Genomic DNA, 21618 nt, shown 5'->3' on the forward strand with positions numbered 1-21618 from the left:
TACGATTTCCTCTTAATGAGATAGCTTATTACATGAAGCTAATGGGTAGCTCAGGGCAGGGCTTTAACAATACGTCATTTAAGCTCTCAGTGTCCTCATCAGCATATGATGACTGTAATGAGACCTACTTCACAGCATAACCAATGTGGGTATTATCTAATAACTGTGGGTATTATCTAATAATCTAAGATGTGGTCACATCTCCTGAGTGCTCACTCCTGGCCAGGTTATGGGTGTTTTCCCTGTGTTCCAACACGGCGTGGACACTTGTAGAGTTCCATTTTACAGAAAGGAAGCTGAGGCTGGGTGAGGTGCCGTGACCTGGCATAGATCATAGAGCAGACTCACACCCAGGCTGCCTTACCTCTTCACCACCACGGTGTTGATACAGCCAGCACTCCAGGAATGGCAGCTTCTGAGAAGAAACCAGGACCATTATATGGCTTTTCTCTCCACCCAGCAAGAAACCAAATCACCCCTCATTCTTTGTTTGCCCCCCAAATATTTTCTTTATTTAAGTAGTAACAGTAATAAAACTACCTTGGCCGAGTGTTTACTCTGTGTCAGTCACTGTTCTAAGCACCTTTCAGGTATAAACTCTTTAAATCTTAACAACAGGCCAGTGAAACGGCACTATTATTATTGCAATTCTGCAGATGAAACAACTAAGGCAGTGGAGGTAAAGCAGCCCGCTGCAGCCACACAGCTAGTGAATGACGAACCCAGGGTCTGGACCTGGCAGTCTGGCCCCAGGGCCTCCTCTGGTTGCCTCCACTTGCCGACCTGTGAGAATGCAGTTGAGTCCTGTGAGATTCCATCACCATCAATCAACTTCTTTCTTGTCTTCAATTTGCTGTCATCTGACTGGGTGACATCAATCTGGATGCAGCCCAGTGTCCACCTTCTCCCTGCATGTACCTGGGCTTTACGTATCATTAAGAAAAGACCGTCTACTATGAAATCGTGGTCCCTGACCACATCTGAGCCCTTGGTGATGCCCAGATGTCTGGCCACATTTCCCCGTAGCTCTGAGGACATCAGAGCCAGTTTCATCTCCTCTCCTCAACTAGTCCAGACAAGAGCCATCTCTTTATTTAAGATTCTGCTGCAGCCTCCTAACTCTTGGGTATTGCTTACCTCCAATCTGTTCTGCAAAATATAGTAGGAAAGTTCTTTTTAAAACATAGCACATAAGTCTGGTCACAGTGAAACCTCTTAATGGCTTCCCCTTGGCTTTAGCACAAAGATTTTTAACATGATTTTGGACCTAGCTTAAGCCTTTCCTATTCAGGCTTCATGTTCCCAAAGCCTCCCACCTCAATTTCTAGTCTTCCTGCTCAAAGAACTTCTCAAGCATCTGCTGTCCACCCTTGCCTCTATTCCCTCTGTCTGGTACATTTTTCCACTCCCTGTTAGCTCAGTTAAGTCTGTCCTATCCCATCAGCCCTGCATTCCCATTCATACTTCCAAGCAACAACTCATTTGCTTTTTGTACCACAGCTTCTTACATTTTCTAGAATTTTATAGAAATTGTATCACAACGTATATATTCTTTTTTGTCTAGATTCTTTCACTCAGCATAATTGCTTCAAGATGCAACCATGCTGTTCCATGCATCAGTCATTCATTTCTTTTAATTGCTGAGTAGTATTCCATTGCATGCCGCTGCTGCTAAGTCACTTCAGTCATGTCCGACTCTGTGCGACCCCATAGACGGCAGCCCACCAGGCTCCCCCGTCCCTGGGATTCTCCAGGCAAGAACACTGGAGTGGGTTGCCATTTCCTTCTCCAAGGCATGAAAGTGAAAAGTGAAAGTGAAGTCACTCAGTTGTGTCCAAATCTTAGCGACCCCATGGACTGCAGCCTACCAGGCTCCTCTGCCCATGGGATTTTCCAGGCAAGAGTACTGGAGTGGGGTGCCATTGCCTTCTCCGTTCCATTACATAGGTAGACCTAAATCTATTTATCTATTCATTCCTTGATGGGTATCTGAGTTGTTTCCAGTTTGGAGCCATAACAATAAAGCTGCTATGAACATTCATGAACAAACCTTATATGGACATTCTTGGGTAAATACTTAAGAGTGGAATGTCTGGATCATATGGTTGTTAGACTAGATTGAAAAGTGTCCCCCTTAAATCACATCCACATGGAACCTCAGAATAAGACTTTATTTGGAAATAGGTGATTATTAAAATCAGGTCATACTGGATCACAGTGGTTCCTAAATGCAATACTGATGTTTTTATAAGAGAGATATAAAGGGAAGAAATCCATGTGATAATGTGGGTAGAGACTGCAAGGATATAATGAATTTTCTTCACCATTTTCACTCAACGTAGTTCAGGTTTCTAATTGTTTTCCCAGTTTCAAATGACTCCAAACATTATATCCCTTTCTACCTCCTTCCCTCCTTCATTCATTCATTCAGCAGGGACATCCTGAGCATTTACTAAGTGTCAGAACAGTGCCACCCTGGAGAGTCCAAGAGAAGAAAAATGTAGTGGGCTCTTCAAGAAATTTACATCAGATGAAAAGTATAAATAAAGGAATAATTCTAATCCAAAGTTATGAACTGAGAGATGGAAGATGTGCCAGGCATGCAGGGGCAGGTGTTCCAGGTGTGTGGGGCACAGCGGTGAAGAGGAGACATCAGTTCAGCAGAATAGAGCTCTTCAGGGTTCCCTCCTGAGCTTCCCTTTGCTCTTCTTTTTGCAGCCCCACTCCCTCCTCCCATTTCCAAAGCTCCCATAAAAGGACACTGAAAATATGCCAGACTCTGTGCCAAGCACTATTTCATTTAATACAGCAGCACTTTGAAGCAAATAGTACCACCCACCTGCATTTTATACAGAAGGAACTTCCAGAGACTTCCCTGGTGGTCTAGTGGCTAAGACTCCATGCTCCCAATGCAGGGGGCCCGGGTTCCATCCCTGGTCAGAGAACTAGAACCCTTATACCGTAACTAAGACCTGGTATAGCCAAATAAATAAATTTAGAAAAGGAGGTGGAGTGAGGAAACTGGGGCTAAGGAGACTAACCAGCAGATAAGCGACAAAGCACCTACTCTAACCATCACACTATCCTGCCTCACGAATCTGAAACACAGGCAAGACCGTGAGATGGGGAAGGATCATTTTCTCAAAGGCTTAAAAGCTCTTTGCCACATTTCCCACCTCAAAGACACATGCAATACTTTCAGGAAGAGATGAAAACTAGCTCTTTAGGAGTCTTCTAATCATTGAATAGGAAATTTGGTGTCAGGAGGCCAGGAAGCTGTTATCACCATTCTTCGTTACACTAATTGCTTTGAAGATGAAATATGGCTTGTTTCCCTCTTTATCCTGCTCATATTCATAGCTCTGCTCCTTTGGAATATTATCTGCTGTGGGTCAGGGAAGGTTTTTTCCCCTCATTACATAGAGGATAAAACTGAAGCCAGAGCAGGTGTATGTATCACCCAGATCCCACAGCCAGTGGGAGGTAGCCGAGTGTCCCAGTGACTGACCTTGCTTTTCAGGTTGCCCCAGTAGCTGCCCTTTGCTCCAGCAGGTCTGCCCACTCACTCTCTCCCATACAAGCAGTTCTCATGCCAACTTTTGTATTTTTTGGCACAGCTTCTTCCCATCCTAAAACAGCCTCTTCCTCCCAAATATTCTTCACTCCATCACAGCACATCTAACCCTGAACAGTCACTCTAGCATGGCCTCTCCCACTTTCACTCCCACTGTACTGCACCTCACCAAGGATTAACATCAGGATTGCACTTTCCTAGTTAATTGTGCCACTTGGATAACACTCAGCTATCGCAATAGATGCCAGCCCGCTTAGGGCTGAATCATCTACTTTGGGGTTTTCCCATAGTATGCAATGTAGTTCTGAGGCCACAAAAGAGACTGATAAATACATCATGACTGAGGTCTATATACTCCTATATGCTGAAAACATCCCTTTTCTACATGTTTCAGGTAGGGATGCTGACTTCTCCATAAAAGAATATTTATTGACTCGGTTAGTGGAAATGTCCACATTTTCTCAGCCCCACCTGTTTTTTTGTTTTTTGTTTTTTTTTTTTCCACTCCAGCAACAGCCAGCCCTACACAGTTTCCCTCTGGGGCAGGGTGTCAGCAGCTCACCACTGCCCATGCCATGCACCTGTTGCTGCCTGCCCCAGGGCTATCCCTGCTTCCCTATTTCACTCTGATCTCCAATTCCACTCCCTGCCAGGGATCTCATCCCAGGCTCTGCTTCCAGGGGATCTGGGCTAAGACAGTATGAATCCACTTGGGCTGACTCAATAAAATATCAGAAGCTGGGCGGTTTAAACAATGGAAACATATTTCTCAGTTTTGGAGGCTGGAAAGTCCAAAATCAAGTTCCTGAAGATTTGGGGGTTTGATGAGTTCTCTGCCTGTTTCGTAGATGGCTACCTTCTGGCTGTGTATCCTCACATGGCCTCTCCTTGGTGCCTGGGTGGAAAGATCTCTCTCTTCCTCTCCTTATAAGGTTGACCTTATCTAGGACCCCAGCTCTTAGACTTCATTTAAACTTAATTAACTCCTAAAATCCCCATATCCAAATACAACTTGGAGGTGGGGAACAGTTAGGACTTTAACAAATGGGGTACTGGGGACACAGTTCAGTCTACAGCCGACAGTATCATTTAAAACTATTGGTTTGAGGGAGCTTCCCTGGCAGTTCAGTAGTTAAGACTCCAGGCTGCCAATGCAGGGGGCATGGGTTCAATCCCTGGTGGAGGAACAAGGATCCCACATGGGGGTAGCCCCCAACACACACACCCTGCCAAAAAATAATTGGTTTGGATCAATAGGCAGCTAAGGAAAGCAAGGTTCTCCAAGATTGCACCACCTTCCTTTTTATTTTTTAAAGCTCCATTTTGCTCTCTTCCCTCCTTTATGTTTTAATGACTAGCATCATAAACAATGTTTTATTTAAGGACTATTTAGGAAAGATACTGTACTAGCCTGTTCTCATGAATATTAAACATTTCTAGTAGGCTTCCCTGCTAGTAGGCAGATGGTAAAGAATTTGTCAATCTGCCTGCAATGCCAGCGATCCGGGTTCAATCCCTGGGTGAGGAAGATCCCCTGGAGAAAGAAATGGCAACCCACTCCAATATTCTTGCCTGGAGAATTCCATGGACAGATGAGCCTGGCGGGCTATAGTCCATGGGGCCCGCAAAGAGTCGGACACAACTGAGCAACTAACACATACACACACACACACACACACACACACACTTCTGCTAGTTACCCGAAAGACTACATTCTAGTCACAGTTTTCCTAGTTTAGGGAGGAACTTTTGCCAACTTAAAGTGTAACCTCTTAGAGAAAATCACTTTGCTTTTCTGGACCGGTTTTTTAGGTATAAAGTGGGACAACAAGGTAACAGCTGTGACACGGGATAACCCGGCTATTCTGCTGGGTTAGGAGAATCTGAGATGGAAGGGGGAGGTACTCTGTAAAGGGGAAAGGAGCTCAGCAAGGGAAGAAGCTTCAGGGTTCTCTGGAGTGAGTAGGGCGGGGACCCTGGCGCACCCCCAGGGACCTCTGGGCTCCACATTCCAGGGGAGAGGGAGTCCAGAGCGTTCCTAATGCGCCTGGGTCCTCGGAGCAGCTCGGTTTCCTCTAAGCTGCCTGCCGCCAAACCCGCAGTGTTTACCAGACCCGGGTGGTGTATAAACCCAAATGTCAGACTTCCTGTCCCAGAGATTTTCAACTCGCTCACCCCCAGCTCCTATTCGGCCTCCCCCAGGAAGGAGAGGGAAGGCTGGAAGCAGGAGGAGCTAGCCCGGGGCAGCCTCCCCCCTCCCTCTCCACCCTAAAGGCAGGAATTTCTGGGACGGGCAGATTGTCCACCCCTCTTCCTCCTCCTGCTCCAAGCCGCAAAGGGAGAACCTCCGCGACTTTTCCGTCTTCCAGCCAGAGAGTCCCCCCACCGTGGCGACAGGGGTGACTGACGAAGTGGGTCTCGGGGACGCAGGGGTGGCGAGGCCCCCGGGGAGGGTTGGAGCGCGGAGGAGGCTGCGGTCCTGCCCTCCCCCACCCCACCCACCGCAGGGCTGGGCGCTGGGGCTGCGGCGCTGGCCCCCCGCGGGCGCTACACCCGGGGACCGGCGGGCCAAGTGGTTAGCGATGCCGCTGCTGTCGCTGTCGTTGCTCCTGCTGCTGCTGCAGGTACCGGCGGGCTCCGCCGAGACCGCGGCGTGGGCAGTCACCCCCGAGCGGCTCCGCGAGTGGCAAGGTGAGTGTCCCCCGGGGCCAGAGAGACCAGCGGGCACGTCGGGGGCGGAGGTGATCCAGAGGAGGAAGGGGCGAAGCAGCCGGGATTAGACCGTGGTCCGTGTGGGGAGCGCAGCGAGGGGTTGGTACCTGGGCTCGCAGGCCGTTTGACTCAACTGTGGCCGGGGACGCGCTGAGCATAGGAGGGTAGATATTTCAAAACGTAAACTTTTCGAGAGCGGTGTATTTGGGACGACCATCTCTGGGGAAAATGATGACAAAAAGATGTCCCATCTTGTTCTCCCCTAAAGCAAGCGCTGTTGGTGCACGCTGCCACCCGTGGAGTGTCCCCAAGCCGGGCTTCTCCGTTCTGCGCCGTCGAAAAAGAAAAACAATCTTTATTAAAGCCTCTCCGGCCAGATGGGGGAGAGGAGCCTCTGTGGCCCGAATGAACTTATGAGCTGGAGCAAAATTAGCTCTCTGCTCTTCAGTTTCTTAACAGTTTAAAATATAGGGGCTGTGACATCCGTAGGACTACTGATCACAAAATGTGACCCCTTGCAAGGCACACAGCATGCCAGTGAGTGGGGAATTGGGGGGGGAGCGGTTACCGCCACAGTGTACACGTGTACTCACGGCTCATCAATTATTTATTGAGCACCTACTATACATAAGATTCATAAAGGAGCAGGTACAGAGATAGAAGGGCTTCCCAGGTGGCGCTAGTGGTAAAGAACCAGCCTGCCAGTGCAGGAGACACAAGAGGCTGGTTTGAATCCCTGGGTCAGGAAAATCCCCTGGAGAAGGACATGACAACCCACTCCAGTATTCTTGCCTGGAGAATCCCTATGGGCAGAGGAGCCTGGAGGTCTACAGTCCGTGGGGTGGCAAAGAGTTGGACACGACTGAAGCCACTGAGCACACACACAAACAGAGACAGAAAGAGAGATTGCCTGCATTCATGAATAACTATATGGGGCGCCTCAGAGGCAAGCAGCCAGCATCCAAAGCGCAAGCCCAGGCGTGAGGGGAGGAAGGTGATAGGGGGAAAACTAAGTAAACCAGGAGGAGCCTCCAGGCAGCCTCCATCCTCTCAGCCTTTGGGGAGAAGCTTGAACAGAAGGGGTAAAACAAGGTGTCACCAGTGTCTGTTTCCCTTCTCTACATATTCTGTGTCTGGACTGTATCCTCCTGCATTCCTAGGAGGCTTTCCCAAGGACTGATTGAGCAATTCTTATCCTAAGGCGGCCAAAGGTCACAGACCTCTTATTTCTTCAGTGAAATGTTCAGTGAAAATGTTCCTGCAGATGGGCATGTGATCTGGTGGGTGACCCATCTCCACTAGCAGTGACTGTGCCGAGCTTATTCCTTTACATTTTAAAATGTGGATCTTGCCTGAGCACTCATGTCTAACTAGAACAGGGCAGCAGCCCAGAGGAGAAGTTGGAACGTAACCACACAGAGAGAATGCGTTGGTGATCCCTTGAGCCAGGGTTAGCACAGATGGGCTAATCCCTTCTATATGTAGCAGATCCAAATCCCAGCTGAGATTGTTTCTAATCAGTGCCTTTTTTTTAATAGTCAAGGACACTGTGAAGTTAGAATCGTCCACTACCTCTTGTACACTCATAGTTGGCACAGAGAGTCTTCACATACGAAAATGGTGCTACTGATTTCCAAAAGCACAGGGACTGTGTGGCACTGAATGCTCCAATCATCACCCAGGCTCCCCTTCTTGACTTTAAGCACTCTGATATATCCGTGGAATTTCAAGTATAATCTAGATGGGTTTAAATCAAGTTTTTCCTGTTTGTCCAAGGATGGAGAAACAAAATCTTCACGTTGGAAGGGACCTGAGACATTGTCTACTTCAGCCATCTGTTTTTCAGACATAGAAGCTGAAATATGGCTGCTTTTTTTTTAGTTTTTGGGTGCTGAGGTTTACCACTGTGTTCACTGTAGTATACTGACTGACTTCTGGCCATGATTGACATCCCCAGAGCAACCAGGAGAAAATATGCACCTGTGTCAGTTTCATATCCACTAATAGGAATATGTAATAATACAAAGTGGGGCTTCCCAGGTGGTACTAGTGGTAAAGAAACCACCTGCCAATGCAGATTAGACCTAAGAGATCCAGGTTCAATTCCTAGGTCGGGAAGGTCACTCGGAGGAGGGCACGGCAACCCACTGCAGTACTCTTGCCTGGAGAATCCCACAGACAGAGAAGCCTGGCAGGCTGCAGTCCACAGGGTCGCACAGAGTTAGACACAACTGAAGTGACTTAGCATGCACAATAATACAAGGCAGGTTATACATGTTCTATTTTTAATCTGAAAATTTATTTGATATGTATTACTGATTGATTTCTTATTTATTGTAAGCATCCCAGCCTTGAGAGACAGATGATGGATGGTATTCTGGTGACTTTTCAGTCATTTATCAATGCATGCATGTATGCTCAGATGCTCAGTCATGTCCAACTCTTTGCAACTCTGTAGTATATAGCCTGCCCCAGGCTCCCTGTCTATGGGATTTCCCAGGCAGACTGAGTGGGTTGTCATTTCCTACTCCAGGGGATCTTCCCAACTCAGGGATCGAACCCACATCTCCTGTGTCTCCTGCATTGGCAGGCAGATTCTTTACCACTGAGCCACCTGGGAAGCCCCATTTATCAATGAATTTGTATTAAAAAATTAGTAGATACAGTGTCATATAGTAGTTAAGTTAATGCACCCTGGAACGGACTGCTTTCCTGAAGGAGAAGTAGGCAGTTGCCCCATGGAAGCAAGAACATTTGGGGAAAACACAGAATGTGTGCAAAGGCAGAGTCACGTATTGGGCAACAGAGTTCAGTGGGCTGAGAGTTCTGATCTGGGCTCTTTAGGATGGGGGAAAGAGAGCCACTGAAGGTCACAGGCAAATGGGGGCCTGGAGGTAAGGGTAGCGGGATCTCAAGGGGCCCCGTGGACAGGTCTTCCTGTGCCACCAGGCCTCCTGAAAACAGAGAACTGGCCACTGAGATGAGGCAACTTCTCTGTTTCTCAGGGGCTGGTGGGTGGTCCTTGTTTGGCTCTTTCTATGGACCGGTTTCTTCTGCTTCTACTTGTAGGATCTTTCATAGATAGCTCCCACAGCATCCTCAGAAGAGTCTCTTAATTTCCTCAGGGAGGAATCTGGCCACACTGGTCGCAGCAGACTGGCTGGTCCCTGTGCTCTGCCCATGAATCAGAGGCCCTCCCATGGCTAGGAGGCCAAGGTAGGGGTGGGAGGTACGCACAGGGATGCGGTCTCATTGGGGGCTGTGGATGGAGTGGATCCCGGAATAGAGTCATGGCAGGACATATGACTCTTTAGAAGCATCTGAAAGATGAGGAAATGAGTTTGTTCACAGGCACTCTGCTCAAGGGAAAACAAAAACTCTGGTTGAGTAAATTGGGTACTGCTAAGAAGGGTCTTGTGAGTTTGGAAAAGGGGAACCAGAACCAGATCACACTTCGAAGTTTAGGACTGCCATAGTCAGTTTGGGATTTGAAGAGAGGAATTCTGAAGGGCAGCCAAGAAACCAACTAGAAGATTCAAGCAATTGCCCATAATGGAAGAGGCTGATGACCTGAGCTAAGTCAGTTCTAATAGGAATATTAAGGAGCAGAAAATGTAGATTCAAGAAATAGGAGTTAAAAAGGAAAAAAAAATAAAAAAATAACAGTGAAAGATGAGAGAAATGGCAGAATAGGAAGCGTAGTGATCATACAAGGAAATGATAAATTTTGGAGGTAGATCTGTTCTCAGCAGAGACCAGGTCCAAGATATGGTTGCAGGAGTGGTCACTAAAGTGAGAACAGGTGAACGAAGGTTCTCAGGGCAGAGGAGATCAAGGAACTGGGAATCCTGAGCAGGGCAGACATATGTTGATACACCTGCAACTTTTTATCATTAAAAAGCACCCTCACCTAATATGCTGCTCTGCCACTTGCCTCCTCTGTTTCATTCCATGTTGTTTTGCAATGCTGGTCAGGACACACTTAATTTATTTTGTCACGTTAATGGGCCACAACTTGAGTTAGAGGAAACACTGGGCCAGAGTGTTAGGTCATCTGTATGGAGGGTAAAGGCCTTGAGGTGGGGAGGCTGATGGAGTACTGCCGGAGTCACATAGCGAGGAAGAAGTCCCAGGTGATACACGCCGAGATCAAGGAATGAAGAGAGGGTGCCCCATAGAAGAGGGTTTTGAAAGAGGGTGATAGGAACCACCACCTGGAGGCAGCAGTGGGGAGAAGTCATGACCTTGAGATTTTCCCCTTAGCTTTCATTTCTCATACAAAGGTCAAAATGTCCCTCACGCTAATCAGGTAGGTTCTATTAATACACACTCTTCTTTTACAGAAGAAGAAGGGTTAAATAACTTGCACTTACAGGAACTTGTAGAGATTCAAACCAGTCCCTTAAGCACTAAATGCAAAAGACCCCTGGAGAGTTTTGCAACCTGATAAAACAGCCCATTCTGTATCCTGTTGTTTGCTGGGAGATGCAACTTGATTTTGTGACTGGAGGACCAGGAGGCCAGCCTCTTGCTCTCTTCAACTTCCCCTTTTCTAACCTGTACGAACACATGTAGGAGTGAATATTTTCACAAAGCAGAAATGTGCAAAGCCATTGATTTTTACTTTTTTTTTCTCTAGACAATTTTTATAGCCCTGAGTAATGAGCCATTCTGCTAATCTGGAGATCTGGAATTTAAGTAAAAGTATGATCAGATCCTGGTTTAGCCGCCCTGCCTGGTCATCAGCCACTCCAGCCCTCAGGCTCTGTTTCTTCCATCTCCATCTATCATCTTTCAGAGTCTCTTCCACTTTATACTTTTCTCATCCCAGTTTCTCTAAATGGCTCCTTTCCTCACATGTCTTTGAGAGTCAGCAGAGACTTGCAGTTTTTCTGGTCCTTTTTACTCTTTCTCATTAAGTTCCTAACCTGTTTTCCTATTGTTGGTTGTCGCAGTAACTGATACTACAGAGCATCGATTTCAAGCCAATTACCAGAAAGACTGAGCCACACAGAGCTTGGTGGTGCCCGCGGCATCCCTTCTTTGAGCTAACAATTTGCTTATTTATACCAGGGTTTCTGAAGAAACAGTCCCTTTGTTCTGCCTCTTCTGAATCCATCCCTATGTGATGAATCTTCATATGATCCATCAAAGTAATGTATCAGAGACATTTATAGACTCTTGTCTCCATTTTCTTTTAGAAATTATCCTTGAAATCCTTTTATGAGATGTTCCAAAACAAAGCTAGGGACATAAATTATATTTTTTAATTGATCAGTGTGAAAAGAAATATTATAGCTCATAAAAGAAACAAACACAAGAACACCTTATAAACACTATAGTAAGCCAGTTAGGATAGAATATTTTATAAAGTCACTCAAGAAAACTGGAGGAACAACATTAGAATTTCTATAAGTTGGGTTCTGTGATACAGAGCTAAACAAAACAGACAAGAGTTTTCATATGTGGCCACATGACTTTTTAATTTATGATACTTCCCAGATTACTGCAGTTCCAAAGAAATATGCTAATAAAAGTTTTCATTATTTCTGGCTCTTCACATCTTGTCTTGAGAACTTTCCCTTTCAATTATGAAAATATAAACAGAAAATTCGAAGTAATTATTTAACTATAAACATTGTTGTCTTATTTTGCTGCTATTTTTCACTATCCATGTCCAAAGTTAGTATTTGTTTTTCTCTTATTATCATTTATAAAGCAGCCATAGTGACTGAGGTAGTCCTTACCAGGATGCTATGAGGACAGCATTATTATTAAGTCCATCATGCAGATGGAGAAACCAAGGCAGATACTCCAAGTTCAAGCATTTCTACCCTAAAAGAAGTGCTCAGTGGTTTGCCAGGGTCTTTTTCCCACAGTGTTAGCCTTGGTCAGTTAACAGGGCATATGGGCATTGACCAGAACAGTCTCATAGGACTCCATGCTCAGCAAGGCATTGTCCTTGTGGTTTAATTCTCTCTGGTTTGGGGTCTTGGAATTCTTAGTAACTTTTATTTCTGAATTTATTCTTTGGGCATGAAATCCTGTGGAACAATGGAGCACAAGCCAGGAGTTTAAAATGAAAGTGTTAGTCACTCAGTCATGTCCGACTCTTTGTGACCCCATGGACTGTAACCCACCAGGCTCCTCTGTCCATGGGATTCTCCAGGCAAGAATATTTGAGTGGGTTGCCATTACCTTCTCCAGGGGATCTACCTGATCCAAGGTTTGAACCTGGGTCTCCCACATTACAGACAGATTCTGTACTGTCTGAGTCACCAAGCTCAGCCCCATTTCATGTCACCTCCTTGTTGTGGTCTGTGCTGGAGTTGGAAAAGCATTTCCAGACACAGAGTATTTCAGAAGGGAGGTTTACAAAGAGCAAGAAGGAGAGATAATGAGGGCTCTGCAAATGCAGCAGACCAGGGAGAGCTCACCAGACCCTGTTAGAACAGTGGGTCACCTCAAGGGAGAACCAATGCTTTTTGTGGGTTAGTAGCCAATTTTTGCAGCCTCAAAACAGAAAATTCCTGCTAGAAGAGTGTTATTAGGTTATTGTCTAGGGCACTCTAGAGTGAATACTGGAGTGGGTATTTTTACCTCACATGGGTAAGGATCCTTACCTTACATGGCTGGTAAGGATCAGGGGGCTTTGGGCAACAATTACAGTGGGGCTCGGCCAGTTCCCAGAGATGACCTTGGTGCTGGCCTCCATATCTGTGGCCTTAGCACAAAGCTTTGTACCTGTTGGGATAGGGCTCCATACTCCTCACCAAACTGGGGTGGTTTTCAGCCTCCTCATCCATGCTCCTGTACTCTGCCCACCGTGACAACCAGGTTGCACTGGGGCTGGGGAACGGGAGGCCCAGGGCCTGGAAGTGGGCGGCCAGTGTTCTCCAGGGACAAGATAAGGCTGCTGTCCCCTCTGAGTGGCAGCACCACTGCAGGTTCCATGGGGACTGAGTGGGGACTTATCATCTTTCCACAGTCCAGGGACTAAGTATGTTCCCAGTGATTTCCACCTCAGAGGTTGCAGCCCTTCTTGGGCCTACAGAAAGTGGAGACTGACTGGACCTCCCTGTCCCCGCCAGGGCCCCACCTTTTCATTTTACTCTGGGCTCTGCAAATTAGGTAGCTGAGTAAGAAGCATGGGGACTGTTTTGGGGTGAATTGTGTCCCTCTCAAAATTATGTTTAAGTTCTAACCCCCAAATACCTCAGAATGAGACCTTGTTTGGAGACAAGGTCATTACAGATATAATCAAGTTATAATGAAGTGATTAGGGTGAGCCCTAATTTGACTGATGTCTTCATAAAAAAGAGGAGATTTGGACGCAGAAATATGAATGAAGAGTAGATGATAGGAAGAGATACCAGGAGAAGACAGACATCTTCAAGCAAGGAAAGAGGCCTGGAACAGACCTTTCCCTCACAGGCCTCCAAGGAGCCAACCCAGCTGATACCTTGATTTTTGACACGTAATCTCCAAATCTATGACACAGCCTATTTCTGTTTAAGTCACTTAGTCAGTGACACTTTGTGACGGTAGCCTTAGCAAACAAATACAAGGACTAACATTATGTCTACCATTCGAAGTTTGGATTTGGTTTTGTTTTCATTTCTGTCTTTCACTTAGCAAAGCAGATAAAATGGAGAAAGTGAAAGTGTTAGTTGCTCAGTCATGTTTTACTCTTTGCGACCCCATGGACTGTAGCCTACCAGGCTCCTCTGTCCATGGGATTCTCCAGGCTAGAATTCTAGAGGGGGTAGCCATTGCCTTCCCCGGGGGATCATCTGGACCCAGGGATCAAACCCAGGTCTCCCACACTGCAGGCAGATTGTTTACTGTCTGAGCCACCAGGGAAGCTCAGCATAAACACTTTTGCTTTCAGTAACGTCACATCATTCCCAGGGCTGTTCGGTTGTTGGTGGAGTTTTCTTTTTTCTTTGTTTTGATGACCCAGTCTTTGAATCGCATCCTCCCAGGGTTTCAACACAAAGACATTGTTGAGGGAAGTTTATGACTTACTTGTCCTGTCTTAATGTCCTATCTTACTATTTCTTGCCATCACATGCTTTTTTGTAACAAGGCTCCCTGGTGACTGAGATGGTATATTTTCAACACAGTCTATAAGATGATAACAGAGCCACTGTGAATAATGATTTTTACATAAGCAATGTCTGTTAGAGACTTCAGAGTTAAATAAAGACAGAAATAATGGAGGAATAGATGAAAAGCTAAAAGGAAATGTTTTCAACTCAGTTGAAAATTTTACCTGTAAGATTCACAGACACAGTGAAAACTTTGAAAGAGAGAAGATTTTCTGTGGGGGTCTGCTGCTGCTAAGTTGCTTCAGTCGTGTCTGACTCTGTGCGACCCCACAGACGGCAGCCCACCAGGCTCCACTGTCCCTGGGATTCTCCAGGCAAGAACACTGGAGTGGGTTGCCATTTCCTTCTCCAATGCATGAAAGTGAAAAGTGAAAGTGAAGTCACTCAGTCATGTCCGACTCTTAGCGACCCCATGGACTGCAGCCTACCAGGCTCCTCCATCCATGAGATTTTCCAGGCAAGAGTACTGGAGTGGGGTGCCATCGCCTTCTCCATCTGTGGGGGTCAGCTACTGCTAAAGATGAGATGGACGGAAAGGGAGCGGGAGGGATGGAATGAGAGTGGCCAAGGGGCAGGGGCAGTCTGGAAGGGTTAGTCCACTTCACACAGAGGTTGGTGAAAGGCAATTTGAGTCCTGACAAAACTGGAGCTCGTCAGAGCTGATGAAGCCAGGTTTCATTCCTCCTGCATGTGAGAAAGAGTATTGTATGCCTTGTGGAACTGAGTGATGATCTGGGGAGATCAGAAAGAAAGGGGAAGCAAATACGTGAAAAGGTTTAGCAAGAGGGGTCCCACAGGCCTGTGGAGGTGATGATTACCCAGGTTCAGAAGCTTCCGGAGAATAAAGAAGGCTCAATGTCAAGGATGATGCCAGGGCAGGAAAAGAGAAGGAAGTTCTGAGACAGGACAAGGGGATATTTTAAAACGTGCTCAGCTTTTTAGCTCATTTTATTAGGTTGGCCCAAAAGTTCACTGGGGTTTTTCTGTTACTTGTTATGGAAAAATCCAAATGAACTTTTTGGCCAACCCAACAGAAACCAGTTGATAGGAAGCCTATCAAGTTGATAAGCACTATCAGATTGTCAAGAGATAAACACCACATCTCAGATGATCTGGGATAAAATGCAAATATTCATGCAGAGAGGGCCAGGAAGGACAGACACATTTTCCCTTGATTTTGTCTTTCAAGTACAACGCACAGGCTGCAAACATCAGAAATTCCTTGCTTACTGGTTTGGAAAGACATATTAAGAATTCCGCTTCCCTGCATCGTTCAGCCATGAACGGGACTTGATTCACTCACACAGCATCCCTTCCTGCTGCAGTCATCTGAGTAAGGGAAACAATAACATCTGAATCTGACTCACTGGACAGGACAAACCTAAATTTGTGTAGCTGGGAAATGCCAATACATCTCAAGAGAGAAATTGCTCATCTTTAGATTGGTTTCAGGGCAGTGATCTCCCTGCCTCGCATACCTCCCAGATCCTTTTCATGCTAAAATTGAGATAGTGTCAGAACAGCCAAGAACTGGACAGATTCAAGAGCTGATCCTGGGGCAGGAAGTGCGTGAGCTGTGTGGGCAGATGGAGTAGAAGAGGGTTAAACCCCGGGGAATGGGGTAGGAGATTGAAATTGGATTGCAGTTGGCAAGCAGTGGCTTCCTAATAGCTTGTCTTAAACATAGCACTTGATGTGAACCATGCATCTGAACTTTTCCTTCCACTTCCCCTAACGTGGCCAGCTTATGCATCAGCTGGCTTAGTTGCCACTGTCATGGTGTTTTCCACCATAAAAGGAGCATTTTTTTTCCAATGAATTGTTTCATTGTTTTAAGGTTTTTTTTTTTTTTAATTGAAAGAACATACATCTCACCAAGGCTTACCATTTCAAATCATATTTATGTAACAATTCATACCTCAGCTTGTTCTAAGAGGAGCTGCTTAAAGTAGAAAGTGAAAGTGAAGTCGCTCAGTCGTGTCTGACTCTTTGCGACCCCGTGGACTATAGCCCACCAGGCTCCTCTGTCCATGGGATTCTCCAGGCAAGAATGGGTTGCCATTTCCTTCTCCAGGGGATGTTCCCGATCCAGGGATCGAACCCAGCTCTCCTGCATTGCAGGCAGACGCAGGCAGACGCTTTAACCTCTGAGCCAAGTAGAAGGTGACACTAAAAGGCAGGTGGAGGTGGGCAGAAGGGGTGCTGAGCATGAAGTGGAAGGGCCTCAAGAGGAACTTCCTGCAGGGACTCCCAGCTGGCATTTTTCCAACACTAATTACAGCCTGAGGCTTTAGACCCCAACCTCATGGTATGGTAGGAATCAGCAGGCAACTGACAACCCATGTATCTGAAGCCAGAAAACAAGACATTGCAACTCCCTTTTCCAGGCTTCTCCGGTTCTATCAATCACCATGTCCTGTCATTTCTTCCCTCCTTGAATTATCTCTCAAGAGACTAGAGTCTAATCAGTCTCTTTCTTTCTCATCACCATCAGTTGAACTAATATCTCTGTCTCTCTTGCCGGATCAAAGCAGAAGTCTTCAGAATGTTCTCCATCCTGCACATGGGCTGTCTCATCCCAGCTAAGTGAGAACTCCAGCGCAGGAACTTGGACATTTGTCTCACACCTACACTCTCCTAAAACAATTCTGAGCACACAAAAAGTGCTCAATAAATGTTTTTATCAAATGATTCACATTCCACACCATAGCCTCAGTCACGGCTTCTCTTGTTCCAAAAGCTCCTTTTCATCTGAATAATGTACAGATTTTTGAATAAAATTTAAGTTCCTCATAAAATGGTCCCAAACCACCTCTTTCCAACCTCATATTCTACAACCACCAAACACTTTTATATAGTGAGGCTCTCATCACCCTTAGAGCTGATTATTTTCATCGCCTCTGACTCTGGTAACTTGCTCTGTCCACAATTTTCCTGGTGTGACCCTTCACCTCTCCATCTATACTTTCTCCACTACCTGAACTCCGTCTCTGTAAAGAGGATAGGCACCCATGCTGGTCTAGTTCACCAGTGTACCCCCATATGCAACACATATTAGGTCCCTAATAAATGTTGAATGAAAATGCCTCTTGTGTGTGTGTGTTCTTATGAGATTGATTGATTTTTCTGATCTTCTAGACCAAACTGACACCTTCTAGATGCTGGTTTCCTCCTATTGTGATTATACCTCTTATGTCAAAATATATTTTGGAATTAAGTTGTGGTTCTTCTGGTACATTTCATGATGCACTCCCAGGGAGAACATCAGTTTCTTGAGTGCAAACACTGATATATGTATCCTATCTGCAGGGCTCCTCAGTTCAGTTCAGTTCAGTCACTCAGTCGTGTCCGACTCTTTGCGACCCCATGAATCGCAGCACGCCAGGCCTCCCTGTCCGTCAGCAGGGCTCCTAGCACGTGCCACATTAGACCCTCCATTAATGTCGGTTTGAAATCTCAAGTCTCCCACTTCCAGTTGTTGTTGTTCTGTCGCTCAGTCACATCTGACTCTTTGCAACCCCTTGGGCCTGCATTATGCCAGGCTTCCCTGTCCTTCACCATCTCCCAGAACTTGCTCAATTTATGTCCACTGAGTCAATCTTGCCCTCTGTCATCCCCTTCTCCAGCATCAGGGTCTTTTCTAAGGAGTCAGCTCTTCATATCAAGTGGCCAAAGTATTGGAGCTTCAACTTCAACATCAGTCCTTCTAATGAATATTCAGTATTGATTTCCTTTAGGATTTACTGGTTTGATCTCCTTGGTGTCCAAGGGACTCTCAAGAGTCTTCCCCAAACCACAACTCAAAAGCTTCAATTCTTTGGTTTTCAGCCTTCTTTATGGTCCAGCTCTCACATCCATACATGACTACTGGAAAAACCATAGCTTTGACTAGACGGACCTTTGTTGGTAAAGTAATGTCTTTGCTTTTTAGCATGCTGTCTAGATTAGTCATAGCTTTTCTTCCAAAGAGCAAGCATCTTTCAATTTCATGGCTACAGTCACCATCTGCAGTGATTTTGGAGTCCGAGAAAATGAAATCTGTCACTGTTTCCACTGTTTCCCCATCTATTTGCCATGAAGTGATGGGACCAGATGCTATCATCTTTGTTCTTTGAATGTTGAGTTTTAAGTCAGCTTTTTCACTCTCCTCTTTTACCTTCATCAAGAGGCTCTTAAGCTCCTCTTTGTTTTCTGCCATAAGGGTGGTGTCATCTGCATAAGGCTGTATATTGTCACCCTGCTTATTTAACTTATATGCAGAGTACATCATGCAAAATGCCAGGCTGGATGAAGCACAAGCTGGAATCAAGATTGCCAGAAGAAATATCAATAACCTCAGATGACACTGCTTCAAGTTATTTGGCAATAATCTACAGCAGTTCATTTTTTTCTTTCTAGGTTACAAATTAATGCATGTAAATAGAGCTAGACCTACATGGTTCTCACCAAGTATATGAATATAGAACTTCTAAGAAAAAAATAACATTTGGGAAAAAAACGTATAAGGATGATTCAAGTAAATGAGCTTTATGGTCTCACCCAGCGCTGAAGTTCATGGTTCTGGGTTTATGGGGAGTTAGTTTCTGCCACGTCTGTGTCCCTTCCAGTGCTGTTCTGCTGTCTCCTCCCTGGGAAATGGACCAGTTCATGTATACACACACTCTTTCCATCTAGAAAGGTCTGATGCACTGAGGGGCCATGTCCACCTCACTCATGTCATCACTTGAAGATCCAGTCAAGTGTTTTAAATTCTAGTCCTTTCCTTTTTCTAATTTTTCATCATTTGTTTTTAAAGATTTATTTTACAGTGTTATCTGTGGAACTGATGAAACTCCCTTCTTTTCATTAACTGGGAGAATTTGCATGATTCCAGAACAACTAGATATAGTTTTAGAGAGCAAATATTCAAGCAAATGACTCTTCTGTCTATCTCTGGTACCCTACACAGTGTCTTCCACATAGTCAGCACCCAGGGAATGCTTGTTGAATGAATGAATGAAGAAATGAATGAATAAGGAAATTCTCCTTCCATTCCTTAGAAAAGTACATGTCATCCTGTGGGACCAAAGGGTGGATCTAAAATGATCTCCTTTCCAGAGGAACTCAGAAGCAGAAAGTAGAAACACTAGTTTCAATGGATTTTGTTTTTTAAGGATGAAAATTAGTTTATAAGTTACTTCTAGTAAATCAATCCTTTTTCTCTTCCTAAACTTATAATTATGAAGGGATGTACAATAGCATTTTATTGCAAAGAGATTTAGTAATTCTGGCAGTACTTCATTAATCACTTAATCAGTGTTCAAGCAGAACTGATGTCCTTGACATCTATAATCAATCTTGATTCCTCCCACATTTGATCTTCATCCTTTCTGAAATCTGTCTACAGACTCTAAGGACTGGTGGCTTATTTTCACATCATGTTTTTGTTAGAGACGACTCTTATGCACATATGATAATAATCAGAATATTGCTACCTATATTGGGTCTCCTAGTAGTCTATTTGAAAACAGTTGCTTTCTCTTCAGTGAATTTATGGAGATTAATGGTGCTAGCACCAGATTCCATTATAGCTTAATGGGAAAATTTGATTGGGCCATTTTTTAGCTTAGTGCGACATACTATTCTTTTGGAGATGGCATGTTTATTGTTATTAGTAAGCCAGAGCTACTTGTTTATGATACATTCTGAAGAACTTTTCCAAAGCCACATCCTAAAGGCAGCTGGGTGTAGAAATGTGATAGCACCCTAAAACTGAGCAGCATGGAGTTAAGTTTGTCTAACATCTTCTGCTTTGGAAAGGTATTTTTATGACCACTGGTGGGACTGAGTTCTAATTCTCTCTCTCCTTTTCTCTTAACACTTCATAATTTGGATATTTTAAAATGTTATTCCTCTAAAATTTCAGTGATATATAATTTTCATGTCCATGTACTTACAGACCACTCATTGACCCATCCATACACTGCTTGTCAACATCAAGTATTTTTGTCTTTCTTGTAATAGTTGCAATATAGACTTTACAGTTAAATAGTGTGGAAGATGAACAGATGAAGACTCAGTTCATAATGACACATGCATTTAAACAAGTGAGACAAAGATTTTGTCATCTGGTTGTTTGAGGAGCCTTTTTCCTTCATAAAAGTTGATAACATGGTATTTCAGGATTGTTTGAAAACCTGACTTCAGGCTCTACTACAAAGCCACAGTTATCAAGACAGTATGGTACTGGCACAAAGACGGAAATATAAATCCACGCACATACAGACACCTTATCTTTGACAAAGGAGGCAAGAATATACAATGGATTAAAGACAATCTCTTTAACAAGTGGTGCTGGGAAATCTGGTCAACTACTTGTAAAAGAATGAAACTAGAACACTTTCTAACACCATACACAAAAATAAACTCAAAATGGATTAAAGATCTAAACGTAAGACCAGAAACTATAAAACTCCTAGAGGAGAACATAGGCAAAACACTCTCCGACATACATCACAGCAGGATCCTCTATGACCCACCTCCCAGAATATTGGAAATAAAAGCAAAAATAAACAAATGGGACCTAATTAAACTTAAAAGCTTCTGCACATCAAAGGAAACTATTAGCAAGGTGAAAAGGCAGCCTTCAGAATGGGAGAAAATAATAGCAAATGAAGGAACTGACAAACAACTAATCTCAAAAATATACAAGCAACTCCTACAGCTCAACTCCAGAAAAATAAATGACCCAATCAAAAAATGGGCCAAAGAACTAAATAGACATTTCTCCAAAGAAGACATACAGATGGCTAACAAACACATGAAAAGATGCTCAACATCACTCATTATCAGAGAAATGCAAATCAAAACCACTATGAGGTACCATTTCACACCAGTCAGAATGGCTGCGATCCAAAAATCTACAAGCAATAAATGCTGGAGAGGATGTGGAGAAAAGGGAACCCTCTTACACTGTTGGTGGGAATGCAAACTAGTACAGTCACTATGGAGAACAGTGTGGAGATGCCTTAAAAAACTGGAAATAGAACTGCCTTATGATCCAGCAATCCCACTGCTGGGCATACACACTGAAGAAACCAGAATTGAAAGAGACACGTGTACCCCAATGTTCATCGCAGCACTGTTTGTAATAGCCAGGACATGGAAGCAACCTAGATGTCCATCAGCAGATGAATGGATAAGAAAGCAGTTGTACATATACACAATGGAGTATTACTCAGC

The 21618-nt window shown here is 44.8% G+C and overlaps 1 protein-coding gene across 1 annotated transcript in view; it reads left to right on the plus strand.

Moving 5' to 3' along the window:
- The first annotated feature begins 5539 nt into the window (after window positions 1-5539).
- Window positions 5540-21618, plus strand: part of PLA2R1 (phospholipase A2 receptor 1) — a 137833-nt gene continuing 121754 nt past the window's right edge. Inside the window, exon 1 of the mRNA XM_061396121.1 lies at window positions 5540-6265. Coding sequence (XP_061252105.1) covers window positions 6157-6265 — 109 coding nt within the window. The 5' untranslated portion in view covers window positions 5540-6156. The remainder of the gene's footprint in view (window positions 6266-21618) is intronic.

This window comes from Bos javanicus, chromosome 2, assembly GCF_032452875.1.
Source record: "Bos javanicus breed banteng chromosome 2, ARS-OSU_banteng_1.0, whole genome shotgun sequence".
Taxonomy (NCBI): Eukaryota; Metazoa; Chordata; class Mammalia; order Artiodactyla; family Bovidae; genus Bos; species Bos javanicus.